Genomic DNA, 25,956 nt, shown 5'->3' on the forward strand with positions numbered 1-25,956 from the left:
CTCTTCTAAATGTTTTTAAGCAATTACCCAAGTAGTAATTAATAATACGACGAATATGAAGTCAGCAAAATAGATGTTTTTACGTAAAACCTTCATTTTAATTAACCGATGCAGTTCATAGAAGGAAAAAAACAATTAAAACGTTATCGACTTCGGCAAGTGGTACCGCGTAATGGTGTCAAACGTTCCTCATTTCCTTTTTTAAAATGAAGCAATTTCTTAGATTTACGTAATTTTTTTTTTACGTAAGCTCTAAGTACGATCTAACAGGTGGAAGATGGCAAATAAACGTGGTGTCTGGTGATCTTTGAAATTTCCACGACGTGAACGTTGAAATTTAAAGAATTTTTAAGATACAGGGAAAAACTCTATAAATAAGTGAGTTTTTTTTACGTAAGAGTTAGTGCATATTGGGTTCCTTGTGCAGTAAGTGCGTTTTATTGTGTGTGTGGTGTCGGCTCGAAGGACCATAAATGGTAAATTTCAAAGAGTTTGATATAAACATATATATATTTTGCAAATGGTCTTAGTAAAATTTGTGTCTTAAATTTCAAGTCATGAGCACTTTGCCTCTTAAAAAATTTGAACCTTTTTTTTAAATTTGAGTTTCTTTTTTGAAAATTAAAGTTAGTTTTTTGATTTTTACGCTGAAATAGGCGTCTAATAATTTTATTTGGAAAATGAGTGTTTTAATTTCCAAAACTCTGATTTCTAAAAATATGAGCATTTTGTCCCTGGAATTTCTATTTCTATTTTCAAAAGAAAATCAACTTCCAAGGCTGATTTTTCAATTAAAATTTCTTTTAGAAAAAACCTGAAATTCGTATTCGATGATTTTAATAGAAGGATATGTGTTTTCTTCTAAGCTTTCTTTCTTTTCTTTCCAACTTTGAGATCTCTAACCTTTTTAATTTCAGAGATATGAGCATTCTGTTCCTAGAATTTTTTTTTCAATTTGCAAGGCTAATTTTTAAAAAATAAAAAAATATATAAAAAAAACTTAAGAGGTGTGTCCTATTTATTTTTTAAATATAATACATGCTTCAATTTTCAGATCTTTAGCTCCCTTGATTTGAGGTATATAAGCATTTTGGTATATAAGCATTTTGTCCCTAAAAGTTTTAGTTAAAAAAATCAACTTTCAAGGCTAATTTTACTAATTAAAAAATATATAAAAAGACATGTGTGTTATGATTTTATTGAAAGAATGTATGTACCAATTTTCAGGGTATATTTCCAAGCCAATTAAAACTTTCTAAGTGTATACCGCTGTATAAAAAGAGCAAACATGATGATGTCAATAACTTTAGTCCCATTTCTAAAATCCCATTTTTTGCAAAAATTTTTTTAATTAAGTTTATTTTGGAATATCTATGTAAAATTGCATTTTCAAAAAATTAAATCTAAGCTTGATTTGAGTTCCTCTATTTAATTAGCAAATGAGGGGGCCCTAGACTGGTTATGTAAAAATAATGTTTTATTAAATATTGACAAAACCCAAAAAACTTCATGTTAGTACTGAGCATTCTACTATTAATAATCTTTGTGTCTTCGAAATATTAATTCTGCTTTGATGGTCTCTCTAAAAATCGCTTCTCTGCATTACAAATAGTTTTTATCTTAACCTCTTTAATAAATTGCGCATTTTAACTGCTAACTCATTTTATTCCACTGACCAGCTTCTGAGACATAGTTTTTTATAGACGTGTCAACATTTATTGTGTTTTCTTTTTTACGTTTAACTTTACTCTACTTACCACTAATACCTTGAATGCTTTACTTAAATAAATAAACTTAAACCTAATTAAAACAAAAATTTGTCAATTTCCGAGGCTGATGTTTCAATTTAAAAAAAGTCCTATAAAAGGTTATTCCAGTTATTTTATTAGGAAAAGCTGTGTTTCAACTTCATTTTCATTTATTTTTTAAATCGCAAGACTGATTTTTCAATAAAAAAATATAAATGAACCCTAAAATAGGTAGTTTCATAATTTTATTAGAAGAATATGGGTTCCAATTCTCAGGTCCATAACTTTTTTAATTTTAGAGATAGGAGAATTTTCTCCCTGGGCGTTTTATTTTTTTTCAAAAAAAAATAAATTAAAAAAAAAGAAGCTAAAGAAAATGTTCAGTTCAAATCTCTAACTCTTTTAGTTTTAGAGATAAATATATCAGCCTTTTTTCTCTAGAAATTTAAATTAAAAAGAATTGTTTTAACTTCCTAGGCCTATTTTTCAATTTGAAAGAAAAATAGAAAAAACTCTAAAAGAGGTTTTAGTTGTTTTATTAGATCAAGTATTGTTTTAAATTTTAAATCTTTAATCTTCTTATTTTCAGATATCAGCATTTTGTGCCTAAAAATTTTAATTAATTTCTTGTTTTTTTCTATTTCCAAGGGTAATTTTTCACTTTAAAACAAAAATAAATAAGAAAACCTAAACATAATTATTTAATAATATTATTAGAGGAACATGTGTTTCAAGTTTAGAGCTTTCTTAGTTTTATTTTATTGTTATTAATTTTAATTAAAAAAAATAGTTTCCAAGGCTGATTTATCCAGTTAAAAAAGCATTTTTTTCAATTTTAAAATAATTTAAAAAAAAAAATATAATAAGACCTAAAATACGTGTCCAATAATTTTATCAAGAGAAAGTAAGTTTTAATTTCCAGATCTCCAACTTTCTTAGTTTCGGAGATATCAGCATTGTGTCCCTTAATATTAAATTTTTTGTTCACTTCCAAAGCTGTTTTCAGTTTAAAAAAATCTTAAATAGATGTTCAGTTTTATTAGGAGAATATCTATTCTACAATTGAAATCTCTAATTTTCTTATTTTCAGAGCATTACCAGCATTTTGTCCCTAAAAATTTTAATTAATATTAATTTTTTTTTTTCATTTCTAATAGTAATGTTCAATAATTTTATTACAAAAATATGTGTTTTACTTTTTCAGTTTTAGAGATTTTGTCCATAAAGATTTTGATTTTTTAAAAAATATCTTCCAAGGCTGATTTTTTCATTTAAAACAATCAAAAACTATAAAAGAGCTGTTTAATAATTTCATTAGGAAAATCTAAGTTTCAATCTCTAACTTTGTTACTTTCAGAGATATCAACATTTTGTCCCGAAAAATTTTAATTCAATTTCTTAATATCCAAGGGTGATTTTTCAATTTAAAAAAATATATAAAAATTAATCAGATATCTAACATTCTTAAAATTTTTTTATTAGAAATTTAAATTAAAAACATATATTCTACAACTTCCAAGGCAGATTTTTCAGTTTTTAAAAATAATCCTATGAGTATTTTGTCCCTGAATTTTAGCTGACTTTTTTTAATTTCGAAGGCTTATTTTTCATTTAAAATATTATACAGGGTGTCCGGAAAATGGAGGCCAATCTGCCGGCCACATATGGGGTGGACCAAGATAATGCGACTTTCGTTATGCCATTTTTTAATTGGGCGCTCGGTATTCAATATACAGGGTGTCAAAATAAGAAATATAGAATCGTTTTTTTTAAATAAGTCGAGTGTTTCATAAGATATTAATTGGTATGAGGGGGTTTTTTGGAACGAGAAATTGAAATCCGTTCACGGATTAGCTATACCTTGCAGAGGGTGCCACCTGCGGTATACTGCATGTGTTAAAAATACCAAAACTTTTTTGTATCCCTGTATAATAAAGTTCTAGTAGAAAATTCTAATTATCCAATTTTTTCTTGTAAAAAAAGTATTCTTAGTAAATGTCGGCCTGAGAATCCGTTTATTAGATATCTAAGTTTTAAAATCTAGATACTTCTTTCTAAACAAATTGGCTGACCTCGGGATCCAGTAACTTTTCACGTACTGTCAAAGTAACAAATTTAAACGCTTCTGACGCTCTTTACAAGCTTCTCAATTACTCCTAAAATAAATCTACGTTTTTTAATTACTTATTTGTATTTGGTGTGTTTTCTTACAACTTATAAAACCATAATGACTTATAGACCAAGAAATGTACCCTTTTCCGAAATGGCGGATATGTTTTTGATGTTTGGCAAGTTTTAAATATTATTGTAAACGGTAAATACCTGTCAATTCTTAACTAGGAAAATGTGACTTCAATGCTAGTTTAGCCGCTAGGCGCTATACCCAGACATTCCCAAATCGATTTCATCCCAAAAAAAAATATTTTTTTAATTTGAGTAACTGCCTAAGAGGGACTGGAAGTTTCATCAAAAGACAGAAGGGTAATTGCGGCGGACCTAGTGCGGTGCAATTAGGGCAAGAGGAAGAAATTTAAAGAAATGTCGAAGAATCACCAAACAATAGTTCTAGGGTTTTGGCTGAACGGGTGAGAATTGAGAAAACTGAGACACATAATATTTTACGGAGTTCAACAACTTTACCCATTTCATCTTCACCCGAATGCCCAACGATCCCGAGGCAAGACTTGCTTTTTGTACATGGTTATGTGAAATGAATAATAGAAATGTGGATTTTATAAGGGCGGTTTTGTTTACTGACGAGGCCACGTTCACGAAAAACGGCATGACAAATATCCATAACGCACACATATTGGCTGAAAAGAATCCTAGGCCCATAGTTGAGACACATCATCAAGTGGGCAGGTGTTCTGGATAACTGTCTTTTAGGACCTGTCATTTTACCAGGTAATTTGACTGGTGATTAATTTCTGTTGTTTCTACAAGAAATATTGCCCGATTTGCTTGATGATTTATCTCTAAATTTAAGACAAAATCTTTGGTTTCAACTCGATGGTGCTTCGGCTCATTTTGCTATAAATGTTAGGAACTATTTACGTCAAGTATTTTCTAATCGCTGGATTGGTAGGGGTCGAGATGCCCCTGTTCCGTGGCCACTCCGTTCGCCCGAACCTATGGATTTTTCGCACCTTTGGATTTTTCAGTCTGGGGATGTATAAAAGACTTTATAATAATTTAAGGGAAAGAATCATTGCAGCTGGAGAGTATTTCAGGTTGAAACCAAATTTTTTTCAAAGCCTTAGATTTTTATTTATAAAGGGGCTTGTATGTGTATACAAACAAATGGAAGTCACGTAGACAAATAATTTAGGGTGATTATTCTATGATTTTTATTATAATAAGTAATTTAGCATTAATTTAGAAAAAATATTTTACGTTTATTTTGTTAACTTGTTAAAATGTATCTAGTTTTTAAAATTAAGATATCTAATAAACGGATTATCATCAGGCCGACATGACATTTATAAAGAATACTTTTTTTACAAGAAAAGATTGGATAATTAGATTTTTTTACTAGAACTTTATTATACAGGGGTAGAAAAAAGTTTTGGCATTTTTAACACATTATTTTTTTTAATACATTTTAATTTAATATCTTATGAAACACTCGACTTATTAAAAAAAAAACGATCTTATATTTCTCATTTTGACGCCCTGTATATTGAATACCGAGCGCCCAATTAAAAACTGGCATAACGAAAGTTGCATTATTTTGGTATGACCTATATGTGGCCGGCGGATTGGCCTCCTTTTTCCGGACACCCTGTATAAGAGCTCTTGAACACGTGTCTAATGATTTTATTAGAAAAATATGTGTTTCAAGTTTAAGATCTCGCAAGAGCATTTTATCCGTAGAAATTTTAATTAAAAAAACTTCCAAGTCCAATTTTTCTACTTAAAAACAAATCGAAAGAAACCTTTAATGAGTAGTTATTTAATTATTTCATTACGAAAATCTGTGTCCTAAATTTCAAATCTCTTTCTCGAATTTTCTTATTTTTGGGGATATCAGGCAGTTGTTCCGAAAAATTTAAATTAACTTGAAATTTTCAATTTTCAAAGCTAATTTTTAAATTAAAAAAAATTACTAAAAAGACCCCATAATTAGTATCCAATTATTTTATTAGAAGAATCTAAGTTTAATATTTCAAATCTCTAACTTTTTTATTTTCAGAAGTATACGCGAAACCTCTATTTAATTATTTCATTAGGAAAAACTGAGCTCTAAATTTCAAATCTCTTTGTCGAACTTTTTTATTTTCGGAGATATCAGGCAGTTGGTCCGAAAAATTTAAATTAACTTAAAATTTTTAATTTTCAAAGCTGATTTTTCAACTAAAAGAAATACCCCACAATAAGTGTCTAATTATTTTATTAGAAGAATCTGTGCTTAATATTTCCCATCTGTAACTTTCTTATTTTCAGAGGTATATGCATTTTGTCCCTCATCACTTCGTTCAACTTCTCCACTCATTACTGCACACATATCCAGCTTGAACAACCATAACAATTTCCAATAAAATATTCTTATTATACCACCCCGGTTTGTAGACCTATAGGGTAAACCAGCTAACGAAAGTCCTCTCTCCAACCTAATCTTCTCAAATCAAAATGCCAAGATCTGTTGGGTTTCCGCTTTACATTATTTAAATGAAAATACAACCAGCACACAAGAACATAAAACAATTAGTTCCTCACGAGTACTCACTTACACTTTCCTTCAATTATCCCTCCCGCTAAATAACAATAATCAAAGCGATAATTTTTCAAGGAGAGTTAAATTTTCGCGTGTAAATTGTTCAAATTGCTCGCCGTAATTATAGTGTTTGGTGTGTATAAGAAAACCGTTTTTTTTCTCTTCTTCGTCGTTTGCCAAGAAGTCCAAACAGAAGCTTTCTTCAGCATTGGTCGGATAAAAGAACGAGTGCATCGGTACCCCGGGCCAGTCTTAATTAAAACAATATGAGGAACGCGATTGTTTTTCAGGTAAAACGGTTTTTAATTAACATTTGTGCGTGAAAAAGTAGTATATTTTGTTTTTAGGTTTTTGCGGTTTTTTGGCAGTACGGAGCCGTTGCCGGGCTGTACGGCTTAGGAGGGTTTGGAAGTTTTGGGTAAGTACCTTGAATTTTAGTGTAAGAGTCGTTTCTATTTAAAAGAATTCCTAGGCTTCAGCAGTACCTTATAAATAAAAAAAATAGTATATATTGAGTCCAAAAAAGTATTTTTTTCAGTATATAGAACCGGCTCTAAGGACCTTAAAACCCAATTGAATGAATATTTTTCATAAAAACTTATTTTATAGCAAGAAAAAATTATTCCTACCATGTGGTATTAGTATTCCTTACACGGTTGGAAAGCCCAAAGTTTTAATAAATATTTGTTGCCAATCTCAATTAATTGTACACGAAATTTTTTAAAAATCGGTGAAGCTCTTTCATGGCTTTTATGTGACAATGTCAACTTACTTGATAGTTTGTTTTTTCTCTTTGTGGTACACCCTCTATAAATGAGTAAGTGAAAAGTCGATATTTTTTGTTTTCTTCAGTTGGAGATTTCGAACATCTTAAAGCATATCTAGACATTTCAAGATTTTTTCCTTAATGTCCTAAATGACATTTTTATTTCTTCCAGGCAGTTGAATATAGTATTCTTTCTCCATACAATGCAAAAAAAAAACTGTCTGGAATAAAATAATAAAATTAGGAGATAAATGCTGGACTGCCTGGAATAAATAGAAAATTACAATAAAAATTAGTTTGTATTTAGTTTTTGGCATAACCTGTAGAAAACAGTGAAACTCCTTCTAAATACCATCAATTTTTTTGGATAATTTTTTTTTGTACAGGGTGGGTCAAAATAGATAACATGACAATACTGGAAAATTATTCGACAACTCGATTTTTTACACTTCTTTACACACCCTGTCGATTTTTTAGATTTTTTTTGTTAAATTTTTTAAGCTATATCCAGGATTTCTGCTCCTATGATCTTAATCAATGTCTTTTTAATTTATTCCAGGCAGTTGAACTTCAATACTTATCTTACAGGCAACTCAAGAAATAATCTTTTTCGTGGATTACTTATACTTTAATTGCCTGGAATAATATAATTCGATTAGTGGTTATGACGTAGGATAATTTTTCAGAGATTACTTTATTACCTTATACTGCAAATTTGTACAAAAAAATTAACTGCAGGTATTCCTGGATTTTCTTTATTTTTTAATTTTCTTTATTAAATTTTATGAAATGTGTCTAGGAATTCGAGGATTTTATTCTTTTAAGATCTGCAATATAGTTTTTAATTTATTCCATAAACTTTTTAAGATTAAATTTTTTTTTGTACAGGTTGGCTCAAAAAAGATAATATTCCAATACTGCAAAATTATTCGACAAATTCGAATACTTTAAACTTTTTTACAATTCCTGTAGAACCTTGATTTATTTTCCTTGAAACCTAAACTAGTCAAAGATTTTTTCTCCTAAAATCCTTAATGTAGTTTTTAATTTATTCCAGATAATTGAATTTCAATATTCATATTACTGGCAACCCAAAAAATAATCTTTTTTGTGGATTACTTATGCTTCAATTGCCTGGAATAATAAATGATTTAATTAGTGGTTTTGAAGTAGGATTGTTTCAATTTTTTGGCAGACCCTATTGCCCTATTTTTTTATAGAATAACGCAGGAATTATTAACATGGCAACACTAGAAACTGATACTAAAAAGTCGTATTTTTAAAACTGTAGACATTCTGTAGAATTCCAGGTATTTCCGGATTTTTACAATGTTTTTTCTTACATTCTTCATTTTTCTCTTAAGATCTACAATGTAGTTCTTAACTTATTCCATCAACTTTTCTAGAATTAAATTATTTCTTTAGAGGGTAGTTCAAAAAAGATAACATGACAATACTAGAAAAATTGTTCTATAAGTCGATTTTTAACATCTCTTTACACACGCTGTAGATTTTATTGATTTTTTTTGTAAATTCTGGAAACTATATCCAGGGTTTTTTCTCTTGAAACGTTCAATGTAGTTTTTAGTTTATTCCAGGCAGTTGAATTTCAATACTCATTTTCCTGGCAACTCAAGAAATAATCATTTTCGTGGATTGCTCTTAATTTAATTGCCTGGAATAATATAATTCGATTAGTGGTTTTGAAGTAGGCCTGTTTCAATTATTTTGCAGACCCTATCTAAAACAGTAAAAATTCAGTTGAAAATTATCATTAGCATTATTAGCATGGCAATACTGGAAATTTGCACAAAAAAATTAAAATTTTAAAACTGTTTGATACATTCTTTAGAACTTCAGGTATTTCTGGATTTTCTTTATTTTTTAATTTTCTTTCTTAAATATTATGAAATATGTCTAGGAATTCCAGGATTTTTTATTTTAAGATCTCCAATATAGTTTTTAATTTATTCTCTAAACTTTTTTAGGATTAAATTTTTTTTTTGTAGAGGTTGGCTCAAAAAAGTTAACATTTCAATAATAGACATTTATTGCACAAATTCGATTTTTTCTCCTAAAATCCTTAATGTAGTCATTAATCTATTCCAGGCAGTTGAAAAAATAATTTTTTTCTGGGTTGCCTAAAATAAATCGGAAACTACAGTAAAGGACCTTAAATAAAATAAAGTCCTGGTTTTCATGAAAGGAAAATCACAACACTGATGAATATTGATCCCAAAAATTAGGTTTGTTTTTCACTTTCTGGCACACGCTTTATAGATCAAGGAAAACCCAACTGTAAAAATCATCTAATTTTCTGGGACTAAATTATTTTTTTGTACAGAGTGACTCAGAAGAAATTAACGTATCAACACTTGAAATTTCTTCAATAATGTCGACTTTTTAAAGCACTTTAACCCTGGCACCCTGGTGAAATCTAGACAGAATTTTTTGATTTCATGAAATGTGTCCAGAGTTTCTGCTTTTAAGATTTCCAAAGTAGGTTTTAATTTATGACAGACATCATAATTAGACTCTAAAATATATTACAAAAAAGTAGGCGAGTTCCTCAATAATGTAAATTTTTAGATATTCCTACTTCTAGATTTTATTCTACACCTTACACATTTATTTACAACTTGTACAGCTTACTTTAATCGTTTTTCTGTTCCACCCTGACAAAACTGCCCTGTGACAACTGTAGTTTCTCCGGCCTAAAAAAGTCTCTTTCTGGTAAACCTCTATCCTCCTTCAACTAATATATTCCCAATAAAGAACTCATATGAACTTGACAAAAATTTAATAAAATCAGAATAACTCCCTAATTTCACCCTCTCATTTTTTGTTTCTTTCGATGTTACTGGCTTACTTCCAAGCCTTCCATTCGAAGACTATTATACGCCGGAGAACTTCTTTGTCACACACAGCTACCTACTTTTATCATATTGGAAATTTAATATTGACAATGTATTAAAGAAAACCTTTTTTCAACTTGATAATAATCTTTTCTGGCAGAAGATGTTATGTTTTTTCTCGAAAGGAAAATCTCAGATTGTGACATTTATAAAAAATATATGAAATGTTGATATATGTACGTTGATGATATGCATATTTACAATATTCACTACTTTCTGTGAGGACTTACTGGATATTCAGGTATTTCTAAACTCAATTTTCACATTTGAACAAGACCAATCCGGCAATCTACCTTTTCTAGATCTTTTAATTAATATTAATCTCCAATTTTTTTAAGAAAAGAACTAAACATTTATTTCAATATTTAAATAAAGCACATATTTAAAGAAAACAATGCTGTTTCTAGAGGCATATCATGTTTTAAAAACGTCTTCCATGAAGTTGCTAGGCTTTAAATTGTTTTAGGACCACTGGAAGTATTTAATTTATAAAATATTTTATTAAACGTCGTTACTACTTAATGGAATTTTATCAAATTTTTTGACAACTAAAACTAAACTTAAACTAATTATTCATTGAAATGGATTTTAAGCCGTTTTAGAACCACTGAACTCAATTTACATTTAATTTTTTTATTAAATATTATTACCCAATAGAAGTATATTAAGTTGTTTGAGAAGCACTGAATCTCATTAATACCTGCAAATGGATTTAAATTGTTTTAGAAACATTGAAATATTTAAATATTCTTATTGAAAGTTTTAGTGGAAGCTTGTGAAATTAATTGAGAACTCATTTATACCGAAAAATGATAATTGAAGTTAATATATTTTTTTTAAATTATCTAACCATTAATTAAAACTATTGGAAATATTTAATTTATAAAATGTTTGATTAAATGTTGTTAGTACTTAATGGAATTTTATCAAATTGCTTGAGAACCACCGAAACTAATTATTCACGTAAAAGGATTTTTAAGTTGTTTTAGAACCACTGAACTCAATTTTCATTTAAACATTTAATTTGAGACGCACTGGAGCTCACTAATACCTAGAAATAGACTCTAATTGTTTTAGAAGCACTGAGGAAATATACCTGAAAATATCAATTTTTTTTTGCTTAATTTTGTACTTAATGAAACTTTATTGAAGGGTTTGAGAAGCACTGTAACCAATTTACGCCTGAAACGGATTTGAAATGTTTTAAAGTCACTGGAATTGAATTAAAATTTAAATATTTATACTGAATCTGAATACGAAATGGAACTATTCTTAGTTGTTTGAGAAGCACTGAAACTCGTTAATGCCTAAAAATCTCAATTAAACTTAATGTTTACCGAAATAATTTCATTTAGTTGTTTGATAACCACTGGAATTAGTTATTCATGCAAATGGATTTTTCAGTCGTTTTAGAACCACTCAACTGAATCTACATGTAATATCAATTTTAATCAATGTTGTAAATTTTAAATGATTTATCAATTGGTTTAAGGATCACACCATTCACGCCTAAAATTAAATTTAAATTACTTTAGAAGCACTGGAACTCGATTTATATTCAAGCATTTGGAATTTTATCAATTTGTTTGAGAAGCACTAAATTTTATTACTTACTTAGTGTTTCATTCAAAAAATGTTTGCAAAGTCATTTCAGTTGTTTTAGAACCTCTGACAAATAATTTCAATTTTTTGAATGTTCAGTTAAAGTTTATCAAGTTGTTTGCAAATCACCGAACTAATTTTAATGTCAAAATTGTCAATGATTATTAATAGTTGTTTGAGAGGCACTGACATACATTTGTTAAAATAGTTTGGGAACCACTAAAATTTAACTAAATTTTAAAATTTTGGCAAATTTAAAAGGAATTTATTAATGCCTGATACCTGGTTAAAAATTGTCTAATAACGGATTTAAAATGTTTTATGAACACCGGAATTATTTAATTGATAAAAAAATGTATTGAGTATTGTTAGTACTGGAATTTTATTAAGTTGTTTGAGAGCCACTGGAACTAATTATCCATTTTATCTACTGTCAGAAGGGTTTAAAATTAGATCTTTTGGAAATATTAAAAACAAATAAAGTGATTAAATCACCTGATTACACTTGCATTAATGAGCAAGCTAAATTTAACAGCAACATATTTTTTAATTCATTCAGGCCTAAAATTTAATAATACTAATATTTAATTTGTATATTGTTATGTATATTTGTTATAATAGTCCGATGATTCTCTCTCTCTCTGTTTCTATGGTTGTAATTTTAATTGTTGACTGAATAGTTAACTGATGTCTTAAATGTACCACTCTCGAATTATCCGTAATTCGTTACTGTTTATGTTTTGTGAAAATGTGCAGACAAATTGAAAGTCTTTTACAATTTTACCAATTTGATCTGTATTGTTTGAAATTATCTATCACAAAAAATGTTATTGAGACTATTTATAATAATAATTATAATTTTGGTAGGTACAGTAGTACATCCTGTTAAACCACCCTATTTATTATCTAAGTATATAATATACACACAAAAGAAAAAAAAAATAAAGCTTAACTAAACTAATATATCCAAAGTGTTTATCCCAATCAAAAAATTTACTATGAAATATTTAATACCCAGATAAGTTTACAATATTCCAAACTAATAAGCAACAGCGACTCATCTAGATCACTAACACCTGTATATGTAGTACTGTTATCCAATAAACAATAAATAAAATAAAATTATAAGAAATATTACAATTTCCAATAAAAATTTAATCAAATTTAAATTAAATACTTTGAATTTGCATACCTACTTAATTAACACTTGCAAACTTAAACTTACTTCTAAAAGAATTTTTTTTTAATTTCTGATTTCAAAAATATATGATCAAATTTTTTTCTTAAAAACTTTCTTAAAACTTTATCAATTTTTTGGTAATTTTTAATTTCAAGGGGAATAGGATTATTTATTTTGGGTGCAAAATTATTAACAAATGTCAAATTTGTATTAGTATTACTTTTAGGTAATTATATAAAAATATTGGTTTTATTTCTTGTTTCATACTTATGATTTACATATTTTTTTACTTCACAATTTTTATGTACAAAAATATTTATCTCCAAGATGTATAAAGACCGTACATCAAAAATAGCCTTAGAGTATAAAAACCTTGTAGGATAAAGCCTATTTTTTCTATAAATTACTTTAACTAAATAATTTTGTACAACATTCAACTAACTCAATGTACTCCTATACATACAACAATACCTTATCTTAATAAGGATTCTACAAGAGCTTTATAGATAACAGATAACAAAAGGTTCTTATTTAAAATGCTTCTTAAGACATAAAATTTAAATGTTATTTTTCTAATATATGAAATTAGTTTTTCTACCTGATTTTCCCATTTCAGATGTCTATCTATAATGATGCCCAAGTATTTTATTTTTGAAACCTCTTTAATTTCCCGGTTTGAATTTTCCACTTTTATGCTGTTTAAATCCGGACGGTTTGCTAATATTATAGAGAATGCCATGTAATTTGTTTGTAGACTTAAAGTCAATTTAAAAGTGTTTAACTAATTTTGTACCACTGCTAGTCCATCTATCACATTTTGTTTAGTTTCATTCCAAGATTTTGCAGGAAAGATTAAAGCCGTGTCATCTGCGTAAGATTTTATTGAGTCATTTTTCAGTTTTAAGTTAGTTAGGGTATTTATTACATATTTGTCACATACTTTAGAGTATGATGATGGCAGGCACACTTGCCGAAATGGATCACTTTAAACATTACAATTGGCATTTTATTTGTAAAGAAAAGACTTCTTGCATAAAACTTTTCAATATTACATTGACTCCCCTTTAGAATGGGCATTCTGTTTATATTATGCCAGGTAGTTAAAATCAATACCTATCTTCCAATTAATCCAAGAAATATTTTTTTCTCAAGTACTGCCTGAAATGAAAAAAAAATCCTGGACTGACTAGAATAAATATAAAATTGTATTGAGAAGTTATTCCGAAATTCTCAAGTGCCTAGACTAAATCATAAGTTGCAGCCTAGATATTAAAAAGTAATGAAGGAAAAGATCTACATTTCCTGGTTACTAGATTCTTGTTTTTCTTAAAATTACCGAAAAAATTTATGAAATTCAACTCATTTAATAGTAAAGTGTATGAGTGTCAGTGAGATTAGTCAGTGGTTCGATTCAAACCAAATAATGATGGCAAATCTCAAAGTATAGCATTTTTGGACGATACTTTATGGTACTAAAAATCGTTCCTTCCATATTGCATCCTTTAGTTTAATAAATGGTATAGCAGGGAATTCGTTTTATACCATTTTTCAAGTAAATCCCGCACCCTTTTTACCAGAAAATCTTCCAGTTTCAGAGGAAAAAAAACATTATTTTAGCACATTTATACTATAAAAAAAGAACCTTTCAGTCTCTTATAAATATAGTAAAATGAATGACACATCAACCTAATAAGGTTTCAATCACCTATACTAGTCAGGGTATCCACAATTAAATCGCAACCTCAACTTTTTTTCAAGTTTAACCCATTTTTGGGTTATGGTGAGACAAATCTGGGAAAAATGGCTGTTGAACCTCGTTTCTTAAGGGAAAATCATCAAATATCCTTAAAAAGACATAATTTAAAGTTAAGCTATGCATTTTTTAATTATTCAATAAAATGGCTTTGCTTGAAGGACCATAAAAACATTCGGCTCAAAGAATCAAAATGTTCATTGAAGTTCCAATTAAATATTGATAAATACATCAAAAAAAAATTGTACAGTGACCGCCTAAAGTTCCGCATAAATTCGATAAAAATTAGAGACATGATTTTTTGAGAAAACGCTCGGACCCGTCGATTTTTATTTTAAGTTGTGCAGTATTTCACATAAATTTTTGTATACAGGGTGGAACAAAAAAAAAGATATGACGTCATCGGTCATTTTTTTAAATGGAATGCAATTTTTTTATTGAATTTATGAAATATAGGCGAAATTTCAAGCAAGTTTCGTATAACATACCTTATCTCAAAACTCAACTGTTTCCGAAATATTTAAATTTAAATAAAAAGAAAACAAATAAGTACGTCTATTTACAAATTAAGGTAAAATCGAGGATAGAAATAATGTTATAAACACTGCCAATTGTCTCTATTTCTATGGTTGCACTTGTAAATTAAAATCTCCATTTTCGAATGTCACTGTCAGCTCGAAAATTAATAGTTTTTATCAGAATAAATTATGGCTAATTTAACGGAAACCCAATGAATTGAAATTTTGATCATGCTAGGGTACGCGGATCGAGTGCGCACGCAAAAAGATTTAAGTGAACTTTTTAATGCCAAATACCCAAACCATTCTATTTCTCAGTCAACAGTTAGTAGAATAGAGCACAAATTCATAACTTCAGGTCATGTTAGGGATTTGCCAAGATCAGGTCGTCCGAAAATTTCTGAAGAAAAATTAAACGTTCTGCTCTCCGTGAAAGAAAATCCAAACAATGCAACTTCACAAATTTCAGTTGGTAAATGAATACCAGCCTTATAAAATTAGACTAATACACGAATTAAATGAGGACGATCCTGATCGAAGAAACTAATTTTGCGAGCAAATGATGAACATTTGCAATAATAACCGTCAGCTCGTGTTACGATTTTTGTTTTCGGATGAAGCAACTTTTTGTTTAAACAGTGTCGTAAATCGGCAAAATTGTCGGTACTGGTCAGTGTCAAATCCACACTGGGCAACAGTACCATACACAGTACCGTAAATCTATTAATGTTTGGCCTGGTATCGTGGAAAATTAAGTAATAGGGCCATAATTTTTCGAAGAAAACTTAACAGGACAACGCTATTTGAATTTTCTTCAAGAAGATCTTATTCCTGCTTTGGCTGCCCTTTACCCAGACGAACAAGATCCTGCTGTCCCGACAGATAATTTGTGGTTTCAGCAAGACGGCGCACTGCTACATTTCTTTCGAGATGTCCGTAATTACTTGGATACAGTGTTCCCAGGAAGATGGATAGGACGAAGAGGGCCAATAGAGTGGCCGGCCAGGTCACCAGACCTAAATCCCTGCGACTATTTTCTATGGGGTTACCTGAAAAGTAAAGTTTATATTGAGAAGCCAAACAACGTAGAAGATTTGAAAAATAGAATTAGATATGAAATTAGACGTATATCACCCGAAATAATTGATAGTGTTTTACATGAGTTTGTAAACCGTCTTGCTTTCTACCAAGAAGTAAATGGGGATCAGTTTGAACACTTGATACATTAATAAGAGTTTTCACAGTTTATAACATTTTATCCTTCATTTTATCTTCATTTGTAAATAGATGTACTTACTTGCTTTCTTGTTGGTTAAATGTAAATATTTCTGAAACAGTTGAGTTTTGAGAAAAGGTGTGTTATACGAAATTTGCTTGGAATTTCTCCTATATTTCATAAATGCAATAAAAAATATAGCATTCCATTTAAAAAAATGACCGATGACGTCATATCTTTTTTTTTGTTCCACCCTGTATACAAAAATGTATGTAAAATAATGCGCAACTTAAAATAAAAATCGACGAGTCCGAGCGTTTTCTCAAAAAATCATGTCTCTAATTTTTAACGAATTTATGTGGAACTTTAGGCGGTCACTGTATATAAAAGCGTCTTAAATGCATGTATTGTACTCACACATGTCCTAATATTGACTTACGAAATGCTGCTAAAAATATGTAGAAACAAATAAACTCGTGGGAAACAATATAGTTTTTGTTACGTATGCTCCACATACATTATACAAATCAAATTAACAAGTGAAATAATAATGTCTCTATTACATTCACCTAACCAGTATTTTATTTCTCATGTGCGTGAGTAGGCCTCTTTAAAAAGTGATTACAAACAACAACGAAAAAATAGTTTCAGAGATGAACCAGAGGACCCAAAACGAGTCAGAATCTACCTGGACGACGACGAAAAGCTCCTTATACCAAAAAACTCGAAAGTCGAATATGTTAATCCTGTTATAGAAATTGGTCAGGAATATCCCCCCGTGTTGCCTTCTTATGTAACAAAGTGAGTCAGAGAAGCCTTCTCCTCTTTATTCTTCTTCTCCTTCTGCTCACCATATTTATGCGCACCCAAAACTCTTTAATTAATTGAAATATTTTTCTAATACGTGTAACAATTTTTAGGATAATCAAAAAGCCACTGTACTTACCTCCCCAGCAGTATCAACCTCCACAGTTCTACCCCAAACCGTTAGCCAGTCTTTATGGGAAATCCCCATTCACTTTGGAAGATTTAAGAATCAAATCTGACGATAATGGTGGGTATTTGGGAGCCACCTCAGCCGTTGGACATCAACCAATTACCGACGAAGTTTCTATTCCCGCGTTTAATCATCAGGTACAGGTAAGAAAAACTCGGTTTAACGTTTTTCTTATGGAAATTGTTAAACTTCTATCTTAAGTTCTTTGGCCTCCCGCCAATGGATGGAAAGAAGGACATTTTTGATATAATGTGAACCGGTTGTTACTTGTACGCTTTCATTTTCTTTCTAAGATGGTAAACATCCGCCAATTTGAATTGTAGCTGTCGCTGTTATACGTCAACGAATAACTGTCAAGAGAAACTAGTATAGCTATATACAGAGTAGGGCATTATTAAAAATATTAGAAATTATATCTGAAAAATTAGTAAAAATATATACAGGGTGGTTCGTTTATTATAAATATAGACTTTACCAATTTGCATCATCGAAACAATAATAAGATTTTTAAATGAGCTACGTTGCCTTTTTCAAGTGGTGTCATCTGTCAACTTTGTAATTTTTCTTGGAAGGTGCACGGTTGCCATACGAATTAGAGCAATTGATCAAACTGTTATTTTGATAATTTTTAAAAAGATTGCCTCGCCCGTATCTTGTATCTTGTCGGAAAAAATCCATTTTTAAAGTAATACCAGAAATCCGAAAAATAACAGAGACTTTACCAATTGGCAACATCGCACCAGTGATAAATTTTTTTGCTGAGCAATGTTGCCAAGTCTCATTCTTGATGTTTGTGATTTGACATACGAAGATTGTCAAATTTGAATATTCCTGCTTTTTAACTGTTACCATAATTATTTTTTATATGGAGGTCATTTTGATAATTGTGAAAAATATTTACTTGTCACGCTCATATTCTGTTTAAAAAGTCTATTTTTTGATGAATACCAGAAATCTATAAAATATAAGTTTGTAGAGTAAGAGTTATTACTAATCGGCAACGTAGTATCAATGATAAAATGCTTAGGACCGAATGTTGCCAAATTTCCTAAATGATAGCTGTAAGGTGTCTTTCTTTCCTAGGCTCTCAATTATTGATATTCCAGGATTTTTTTACTGACTTGTCAACATTATTCCGAAATTGCAGCGTTGCCACATGAATTATAACCATGAACCAGGCAGTCATTTTGAAAAAGATTTACTTGCCACGTCTCTATTTTATAAAAATACTAGGAATCTCAAAAATAAAAGAGACTTTATCAGTTGACAAAATCGCACTAATTATAAGATCTTTAGCTAAGCAAGGTTACTAAATTTTATAATTGAAGCTGCTAATTTCTTTATGAAAAGTGCAGCGAGTTTTGCGTATTTAAATGAAAACTTTCTATTATATTCCACAAAAAAGATATAAGCTAAGAATCAATTAAATATCTGAATCTTCTGTCAAAATTGTCAATTAAATGGCAATTGCAACTTTATCACATACATTCTAGCAATTGTATATTGCATTATAATCTTATTGATTCTCCATACCTTTTAGCAAGGATACATTTTCGAGCATCATAATCACAGGAAACTTTTTACTATTAAAAAAATAAATTAAATATAAATTAGACAATTCGAATTAATACTGCTAAAATATCTCCTACGTATTTGATGATGACGGACTTTAACCACATTACTTATTATACAAAAATCTCATCCATTATTCCCCAAGAGCCAACAAAATTAACGAAAACGAAGAAAAACACATATTTACGGTCTCACAACATATAATCAAAGGCTACACGTGTTTCGCTCTAGTTAGAGCATCATCAGGCCTTTAAAAGCAATCCACACACTTCAGAGTATATAAATAAACAACACAACTTCTTTATATGATATACACCTCTGCTCTCTTAGACAAAAGGCTGTGATATCCAAAATTTTCTTTTCTTCATTATTATAATGTAAGTTTAATACTCTATATATGTTAGTTTTAGGCAGTAATATTATCGTTGTGTTATATGGTTAATAGCTAATAATACCTATTATTATTTGTAAGTTAAGTTTTCTTTTTTGCTCTATAACTCGAGTTTTCTGTTGGGCAAGTAAGTGCCAAGTGAAGATCTATTTCCTGAAACCGAAGGCTTTATGCTGGCTATACAAGACCAAGTGATTGCTACAAGAAATTACCTTAAGTACATTACTAAAGATGAGAAAGTAATCGACGATCGATGTAGAAAATGCCTGAGCGTATCGGAGACAATTCAACATATAACATCAGGATGCACATCTCTATCAGCTGCCGAATATCTGCACCGACATAACTGTGTGGCAAAAATTATTCATCAAGAACTGGCAAAATTTTATCATCTAATTGGCAACACATGCTCCTATTACCAGTGCAAACCAGAAACTGTACTTGAAAATGACGACTTTCGGCTCTACTGGGACAGAACTGTTTTGACCGATAGGACGCTGACTTCAAACAGACCAGATATAATCTTAATAAACAAAGCCCAAAAGAAAACCTTTCTAATTGACATAGCAGTGCCAAATACCAATAATGTCATAGAAACGACACACACTAAACTAGCTAAATACGCAGATCTAGCTTACGAGATAAAACAACATTGGAGGCAACATAATGTATACAGTGTGACCCATTTGTTTTCGGGTCACCCTGATAAAAAGTAAATTTTTGGTGCGATTTTGCTCGGATTTTGCAATGCAAATTCCAAGGCCTGCTAATGCCAGTTTTTAAGGGCCAAATTTTAAGAAACAATGCTAGGCATTTTTTTAGCAAAAAATTGTGCACACGGCCTTATACCAAATTTCACCAAAAAATATTAAGTAATAACAATTTTATAACAAAAAATAAAAAGGGAAATTATGCATTTATTTACATTTAAAAATGTGTAGATAGCCATGAAAAAAACAAATTGTACAAAGATAATACAAATAACAATTATAAATTAAATACAAATAAAATAAAAACAACAAACAAAAAAATTAAAAATTAACCGCTATTAAATTTTTGAAATTTCTACTAATCCACCATTGTTTTCTATGCATTTTACATTCCTTTTGCCTACATTTAAAATAACTTTACGGACTTGCTCTGGAGTAATTTCTGACCAAACCTGGATTATTCTGACTTGTAGATCATCTAAATTTTGAGGTCTTGATTTGTACACTTTTTCTTTAAGTAAACCCCAGAGAAAAAACTCGAGTGGCGTTAAGTCAGGGGATCTCGGTGGCCACTCAACGAAAGGACTGTTTCGTCCTATCCAACAGTTTTCAAAATGTTGATTTAACCAGTCTCTTACTAAACGAAGATTATGGACAGGACAACCATCTAATTGAAACTTCAAATTAAGGTGATATCTTAAGGGTAAATCTTCTGATGCGTTCGAAAATTCATTCTCAAGAAAATTCAAAAATTCAATTGTATTCAAATTACCATTAAAGAAAAAAGGGCCAATAATTTTGTCGCTTAGTATTCCACACCAAACGTTATTTTTTTGCGAATACTGTCTCCTTGCATTTATTATAAATTCTAGATTCTGCACGGACCAGTGGCGGCAATTTTGACTGGAGACTACGCCATTTGTGGTAAAAGTGGCTTCATCGCTAAAAAGGATTTCATCTAGAAAGTTTCTGTTGTTTAAATATTCTTCCTGAAGCCAATAGCAAAACTCTAATCTTCTTGCCTGGTCACCATCCTCTAAGGTGTGCAAAAATGTTGGCTTAAATGCTTAAATGTTATTTTTTTGCAAACATCTTCTTATACTTTCTCTGGGGATGTTAAGGACCGAACTAGCTGTTCTGACACTACTTCGAGGATTGCCGTTAAAATAACCAAAATGTAATTTTCATTTCTTCTGAGCCCATGCCGTCCATTATATCTATTTTTAAGTAGATTTTTCGAAACAGATTCTGTTTCATGGAAAATTTTATTAACACGTTGCACAGTACTTAGACTTACTGGTCTATCAGGATGCCTAATATTAAATTCTCTGGCAGCTTCTCTCATCGAACGCGTGTTACCACCAACAAGACGAACAATTTAAATTTTTTCTCCTAAATTTAAATTTTCCATGATTACTAATACTATCTAAACACGTTCTATTACCACTTTTGACAGTTAGATGTCAAATGTGACAATTCAATATTTCAATAATTTTTAGAGACAATTTAGAAGTAAAGCGCATTTTTTTTATCATAAAATTGTTATTATTTAATATTTTTTGGTGAAATTTGATATAAGGCCGTTTTGGGGGATGCCAAATCCAGTGGTGTGCACAATTTTTTGCTAAAAAAAATGCCTAGCATGGTTTCTTAAAATTTGGCCCTTAAAAACTGACATTAGTAGGCCTTGTAATTTGCATGGCAGAATTTTTTTTTATTATAATGATGCAGTTTTTCTGGACCTAATATTTAGAAAAAACCCGAGCAAAATCGCACCAAAAATAAACTTTTTATCAGGGTGACCCGAAAACAAATGGGTCACACTGTATATACTCCCTCTAGTTATTTCATCCACTGGAATTGTCCCTTTAACACTGTCCAAAAACCTTAACGCATTGGGTCTTTCCTCCTGGACGATTGTCACTATACAGAAATCTGTTATACTGAATACATGCAACATTGTTCGAAAGTTCCTAAATCTACCATAGCAAAATTTATCTTGCCTTCAGGCCGATGAAATTGACAACACCGCTATCAGCGAGCTAAAACAGAAAAAAAAAAAAAAATAATAATAATAATAATAATAATAATAATAATAATAAGAATAATAATAATAATAATAATAATAATAATAATAATAATAATAATAATAATAATAATAATACTAATAATAATAATCATAATAATAATAATTGACCATCGACTCTGTAATTTGCAACCAGGCCTCTAGTAATAAGAGAAATCTCTACACCGCCTATGTCGATTACAAAAAGGCCTTCGATTCTATCCCACATGAATGGCTTATTGATGTCTTTAGGATATATAAAATAGATGAACGCATTGTGACTCTACTGGAGAGCACAATGGCGATATGGAGAACAACTATGCATCTACAACTTCCTACTGGAGAGACTATTGAGACAAACACAATACCGATCCGTAAGGGTATATTCCAGGGCGACTCTCTGAGTCCACTTTGGTTCTGTCTAGCCATGAATCCCCTATCATCTCGACTCAATTCCAGCTCTTACGGCTTTGCTATTAAGAAGGATAGTAGGAAAATCGCAAGAGTCAATCATTTGCTCTATATGGACGATCTAAAGCTAATGGGTGCCACTAGTAATCAACTGGATCAGATGCTGAACATCGTGGAGGAATTCTCTGCTGATATCGGAATGAGGTTTGGGCTGGATAAGTGTCGTATTAACAACATTGTAGGAAGAAAGATGCAGCCGGGATCCTTCGAGATGCAGGATGGCCAAACTATAGATGCCATGGAAGAGGGTGATACATACAAATACCTGGGAATGGTGCAGGCAGCGATAGACCACCGAACAATGAAAGATAAACTCACTGCTGAGTTTACAACAAGAGTAAAGCACATAGTGAAAACGAGCCTCAACAGTAAGAATCTATTTAAGGCGTTGAATACGTTTGCCTGTACAGCACTAACATATTCCTTTGGAATTGTGGGATGGAGTAAGACGGACATCCAAAACTTGCAACGGAAGGCACGAACATTATTGACTAAGGCTCAAAAATACCACCCTCGAAGTGCCACAGAAAGAACTACGCTACCAAGACATCAGGGATGTAGAGGATTGGCAGAAATTGGCAAACAGTTAGACCGACAAATTTCAGTTCTGAGAAATTTCTTTCATGAAAAGGCTAGATCGTCCGCTCTGCACCGTGCTATATGCGAGGTCGATGACTCTACACCTCTGAAACTGAAGAATCGCGAAATCGAAAGTCACCACGTCACTGATGAAGAAAAACATCGATCATGGGCACAAAAACTACTGCACGGGAGACACGTCAACGAGGTTGGCCAGGGACATGTCGACACCAACGCGTCGAACTACTGGTTAACTTTGGGACAACTGTTTCCCGAAACGGAAGGTTTCCACTTGGCCATACAAGACCAAGTTATTCCAAGTAGAAACTACTTGAAGTGCATTATTTCGGATCCTTCAATACAGAGTGACAAATGTCGATATGGATGCCAAGTGACAGAATCCATCCAACACATAACGGGAGGATGTCAAACGTTTGCCCAAACTGAGTATAAGGCACGTCATGACTGCGTGGGAAAAATACTGCACCAAGAACTTGCAGTTAAACTGAACCTCTTGAGGACGGACAAAGTTCCATATTACAATTATACTCCAGAGAGAGTTCTTGAAAATGCCGAGTATAAATTGTACTGGGACCGAACTGTTCTCACCGACCAAAGAACTATCAACAATAGACCAGATCTTATCCTGGTGGATAAGCGACTAAGGAGAACCACGCTGATTGACGTTGCTATACCTAATAACAATAACCTCCAAGGAAAACACAACGAAAAGATCATCAAATATCGAGATCTTGAAGGGCAAATCAGACGGCAATGGGAGATGGAGCATGTTCAAACAATTCCGATAATAATCTCGTCAACTGGACTTATACCAAAAACCCTTGTAGAGAACCTCAAACAACTGGGACTAAGTGAGCACCACTACAAAAACATGCAAAAAGCGGTGCTACTGGGGACAGCACGGGTCGTCAGAAAGTTCATGGGTACAGAAGACCGAACACCATCCAGGGCCCGACAACCTGGAAAGGGCCCCCTCAGAGCTTAATCCTTTTGATATCTTAGATATCTGGGATAAGTGAATGTTCCCCGTAAAACGGGAGTGTGATTGCCGCAAGGCGAAAATCTATAATAATAATAATAATAATAATAATAATAATAATAATAATAATAATAATAATAATAATAATAATAAATGTGTTTATTGAAACCAATCCTAATACAGCATAACTAAAAATTGAATAAAAAAAAGCATGTTTAAAAATCATTATCAATCACTGAAGGTTAATTTCAAAAGGCTAATCAGACGTCTTTTGGCTTAGAAAGTCACAAAGGACTGTTTAATATATCCTAAATTAATTTAATTATTTTAATCTATATTAAAACTAACAACTAGGTATTAATTTAAAGATAATAACAAATTGCAAAAATATATAATAAGATATCTGACAGACATACCGGATAAAAATATAAATAATAAAACTATAATTCAAGTGGCACTGTCTAGCTTTTAAATTTGCGCAATCACATGTTCTGCTCTGGATTTTTTTTTAATTGTTAATTTTTAATAGCCGAGATACTCGAATTTATTGGATCAAACCAAATTGTTCAGTAAGCAGGATTTTTTTTCCATTTTAAAGGTGAATGGAGATTGGCCAAGATCTAATGAGGAAAGTATATTTATTGACTTAGCTGAAAAATATGAAAAACCTGAAAAATATGTCTCGGTATTCTAATCCTGCTGCCTGAAGAACGCAATGAACGACTATGAGAGTCGGCTCTAAATTCAAGTTTATCATCATATGAACGTCATATTACATTCAAAAACAATGTCTTTACTAAGCAACAACAGAAATTCAAATTTTTCAAAAAATTTAAATTAAAGGCGCATTGCCAAGCTTCATAATAAATACCTGTCATCTGTATTTTTTAAAAATTATGATGATTCCTCCCTGAAAATGGCTTTTATTATTTTTATGGTTCTTATTTCAATAACTAAATTTTTTTTTTAAATCGTAACGTTCCCACATGAACATTTTTTTTTTAAATCAACAGTTTTTCCGTTAAAATCAAATAAACTGTATCTCGTTTGATTCCAATTAAATGCAACATTATGTCATTATAAATGAAACCCATAAGCCCCATCTGCTCCTATATATATATAAAATACCATAAAAAAGCGGCTGGGAAACGAATAAAATTAAAATTAAGTAAACCAAGACGATAAATTATCATTTTCGTTTATCCCGTATGGTAAACGGCAGGGCGTCCCCCAAAGTACGTGGGCGATAGAATAGTACCAAAAACCCATCGCGGTACCTTTTACGGTGCTCGAATCGGGAATTTATAGATCGAAAATGTTATTAATGGTTCCGATACAAGAACGTGTTATTTAAGACGTGTTGTACGTGATTGAGGCATTCAATGAAAAAGAAACATTATTTTTTTTAGGCCAAAGAATCATCTTCACCGGTGGCTTATGGAAAGCTTCTCAGGCCGATTTTGTTGCTGCCCAACGGGTGGATTCACGGGGTGAACATTGAGGACGGAGAGCAAGAGAAACCCGTTACCGAAGAGAGACCCGACGATTTAAAGTATGATTTTAGGACCAGAACGCATTCTATCAGATAATTTTTTTTAGGAGTTTTTTTTGTACATGTTTATAGTGACTTTTTAGGGAACTTTGTAGTATTTTAGGGAAGTCTGTGATTGTAAAGAGATTTTTTTAATTTATTTTTTTTTTTATTAAATGTTATTATTAATAAATATTCATGAAGACTTGTGGTTTCTGATCAAGTGAA

General features: G+C 30.8%; 1 protein-coding gene across 4 annotated transcripts; it reads left to right on the forward strand.

The window, feature by feature from the left end:
• Positions 1-148: 148 nt before the first annotated feature.
• Positions 149-25,933, forward strand: LOC126737424 (uncharacterized). Of its 4 annotated transcripts, none has more exons than XM_050442330.1 (6): positions 149-476; positions 6,644-6,752; positions 6,810-6,880; positions 17,058-17,213; positions 17,333-17,552; positions 25,607-25,933. In XM_050442330.1, the coding sequence occupies exons 2-6, from the start codon at positions 6,729-6,731 to the stop codon at positions 25,784-25,786; spliced, it is 651 nt and encodes a 216-aa protein (XP_050298287.1). In that variant the 5' UTR covers positions 149-476; positions 6,644-6,728; the 3' UTR covers positions 25,787-25,933. The 4 variants fall into 4 exon arrangements, with proteins under 4 accessions (XP_050298287.1, XP_050298293.1, XP_050298309.1 ...); XM_050442336.1 differs by having other exon boundaries at positions 6,647-6,752; XM_050442344.1 differs by having other exon boundaries at positions 360-378.
• Positions 25,934-25,956: the final 23 nt, after the last annotated feature.

Source organism: Anthonomus grandis, chromosome 1, assembly GCF_022605725.1.
Source record: "Anthonomus grandis grandis chromosome 1, icAntGran1.3, whole genome shotgun sequence".
Lineage (NCBI taxonomy): Eukaryota > Metazoa > Arthropoda > Insecta > Coleoptera > Curculionidae > Anthonomus > Anthonomus grandis.

Excerpts from the sequence above, each read along its gene's own strand:
- LOC126737424 (XM_050442330.1), top strand. The coding sequence starts at position 6,729 with ATGAGGAACGCGATTGTTTTTCAG. Across the intron at positions 6,753-6,809 it reads GGAACGCGATTGTTTTTCAG|GTTTTTGCGGTTTTTTGGCA; the intron begins GTAAAACGGTTT and ends TTTTGTTTTTAG. Across the intron at positions 6,881-17,057 it reads GGAGGGTTTGGAAGTTTTGG|TTTCAGAGATGAACCAGAGG; the intron begins GTAAGTACCTTG and ends ACGAAAAAATAG.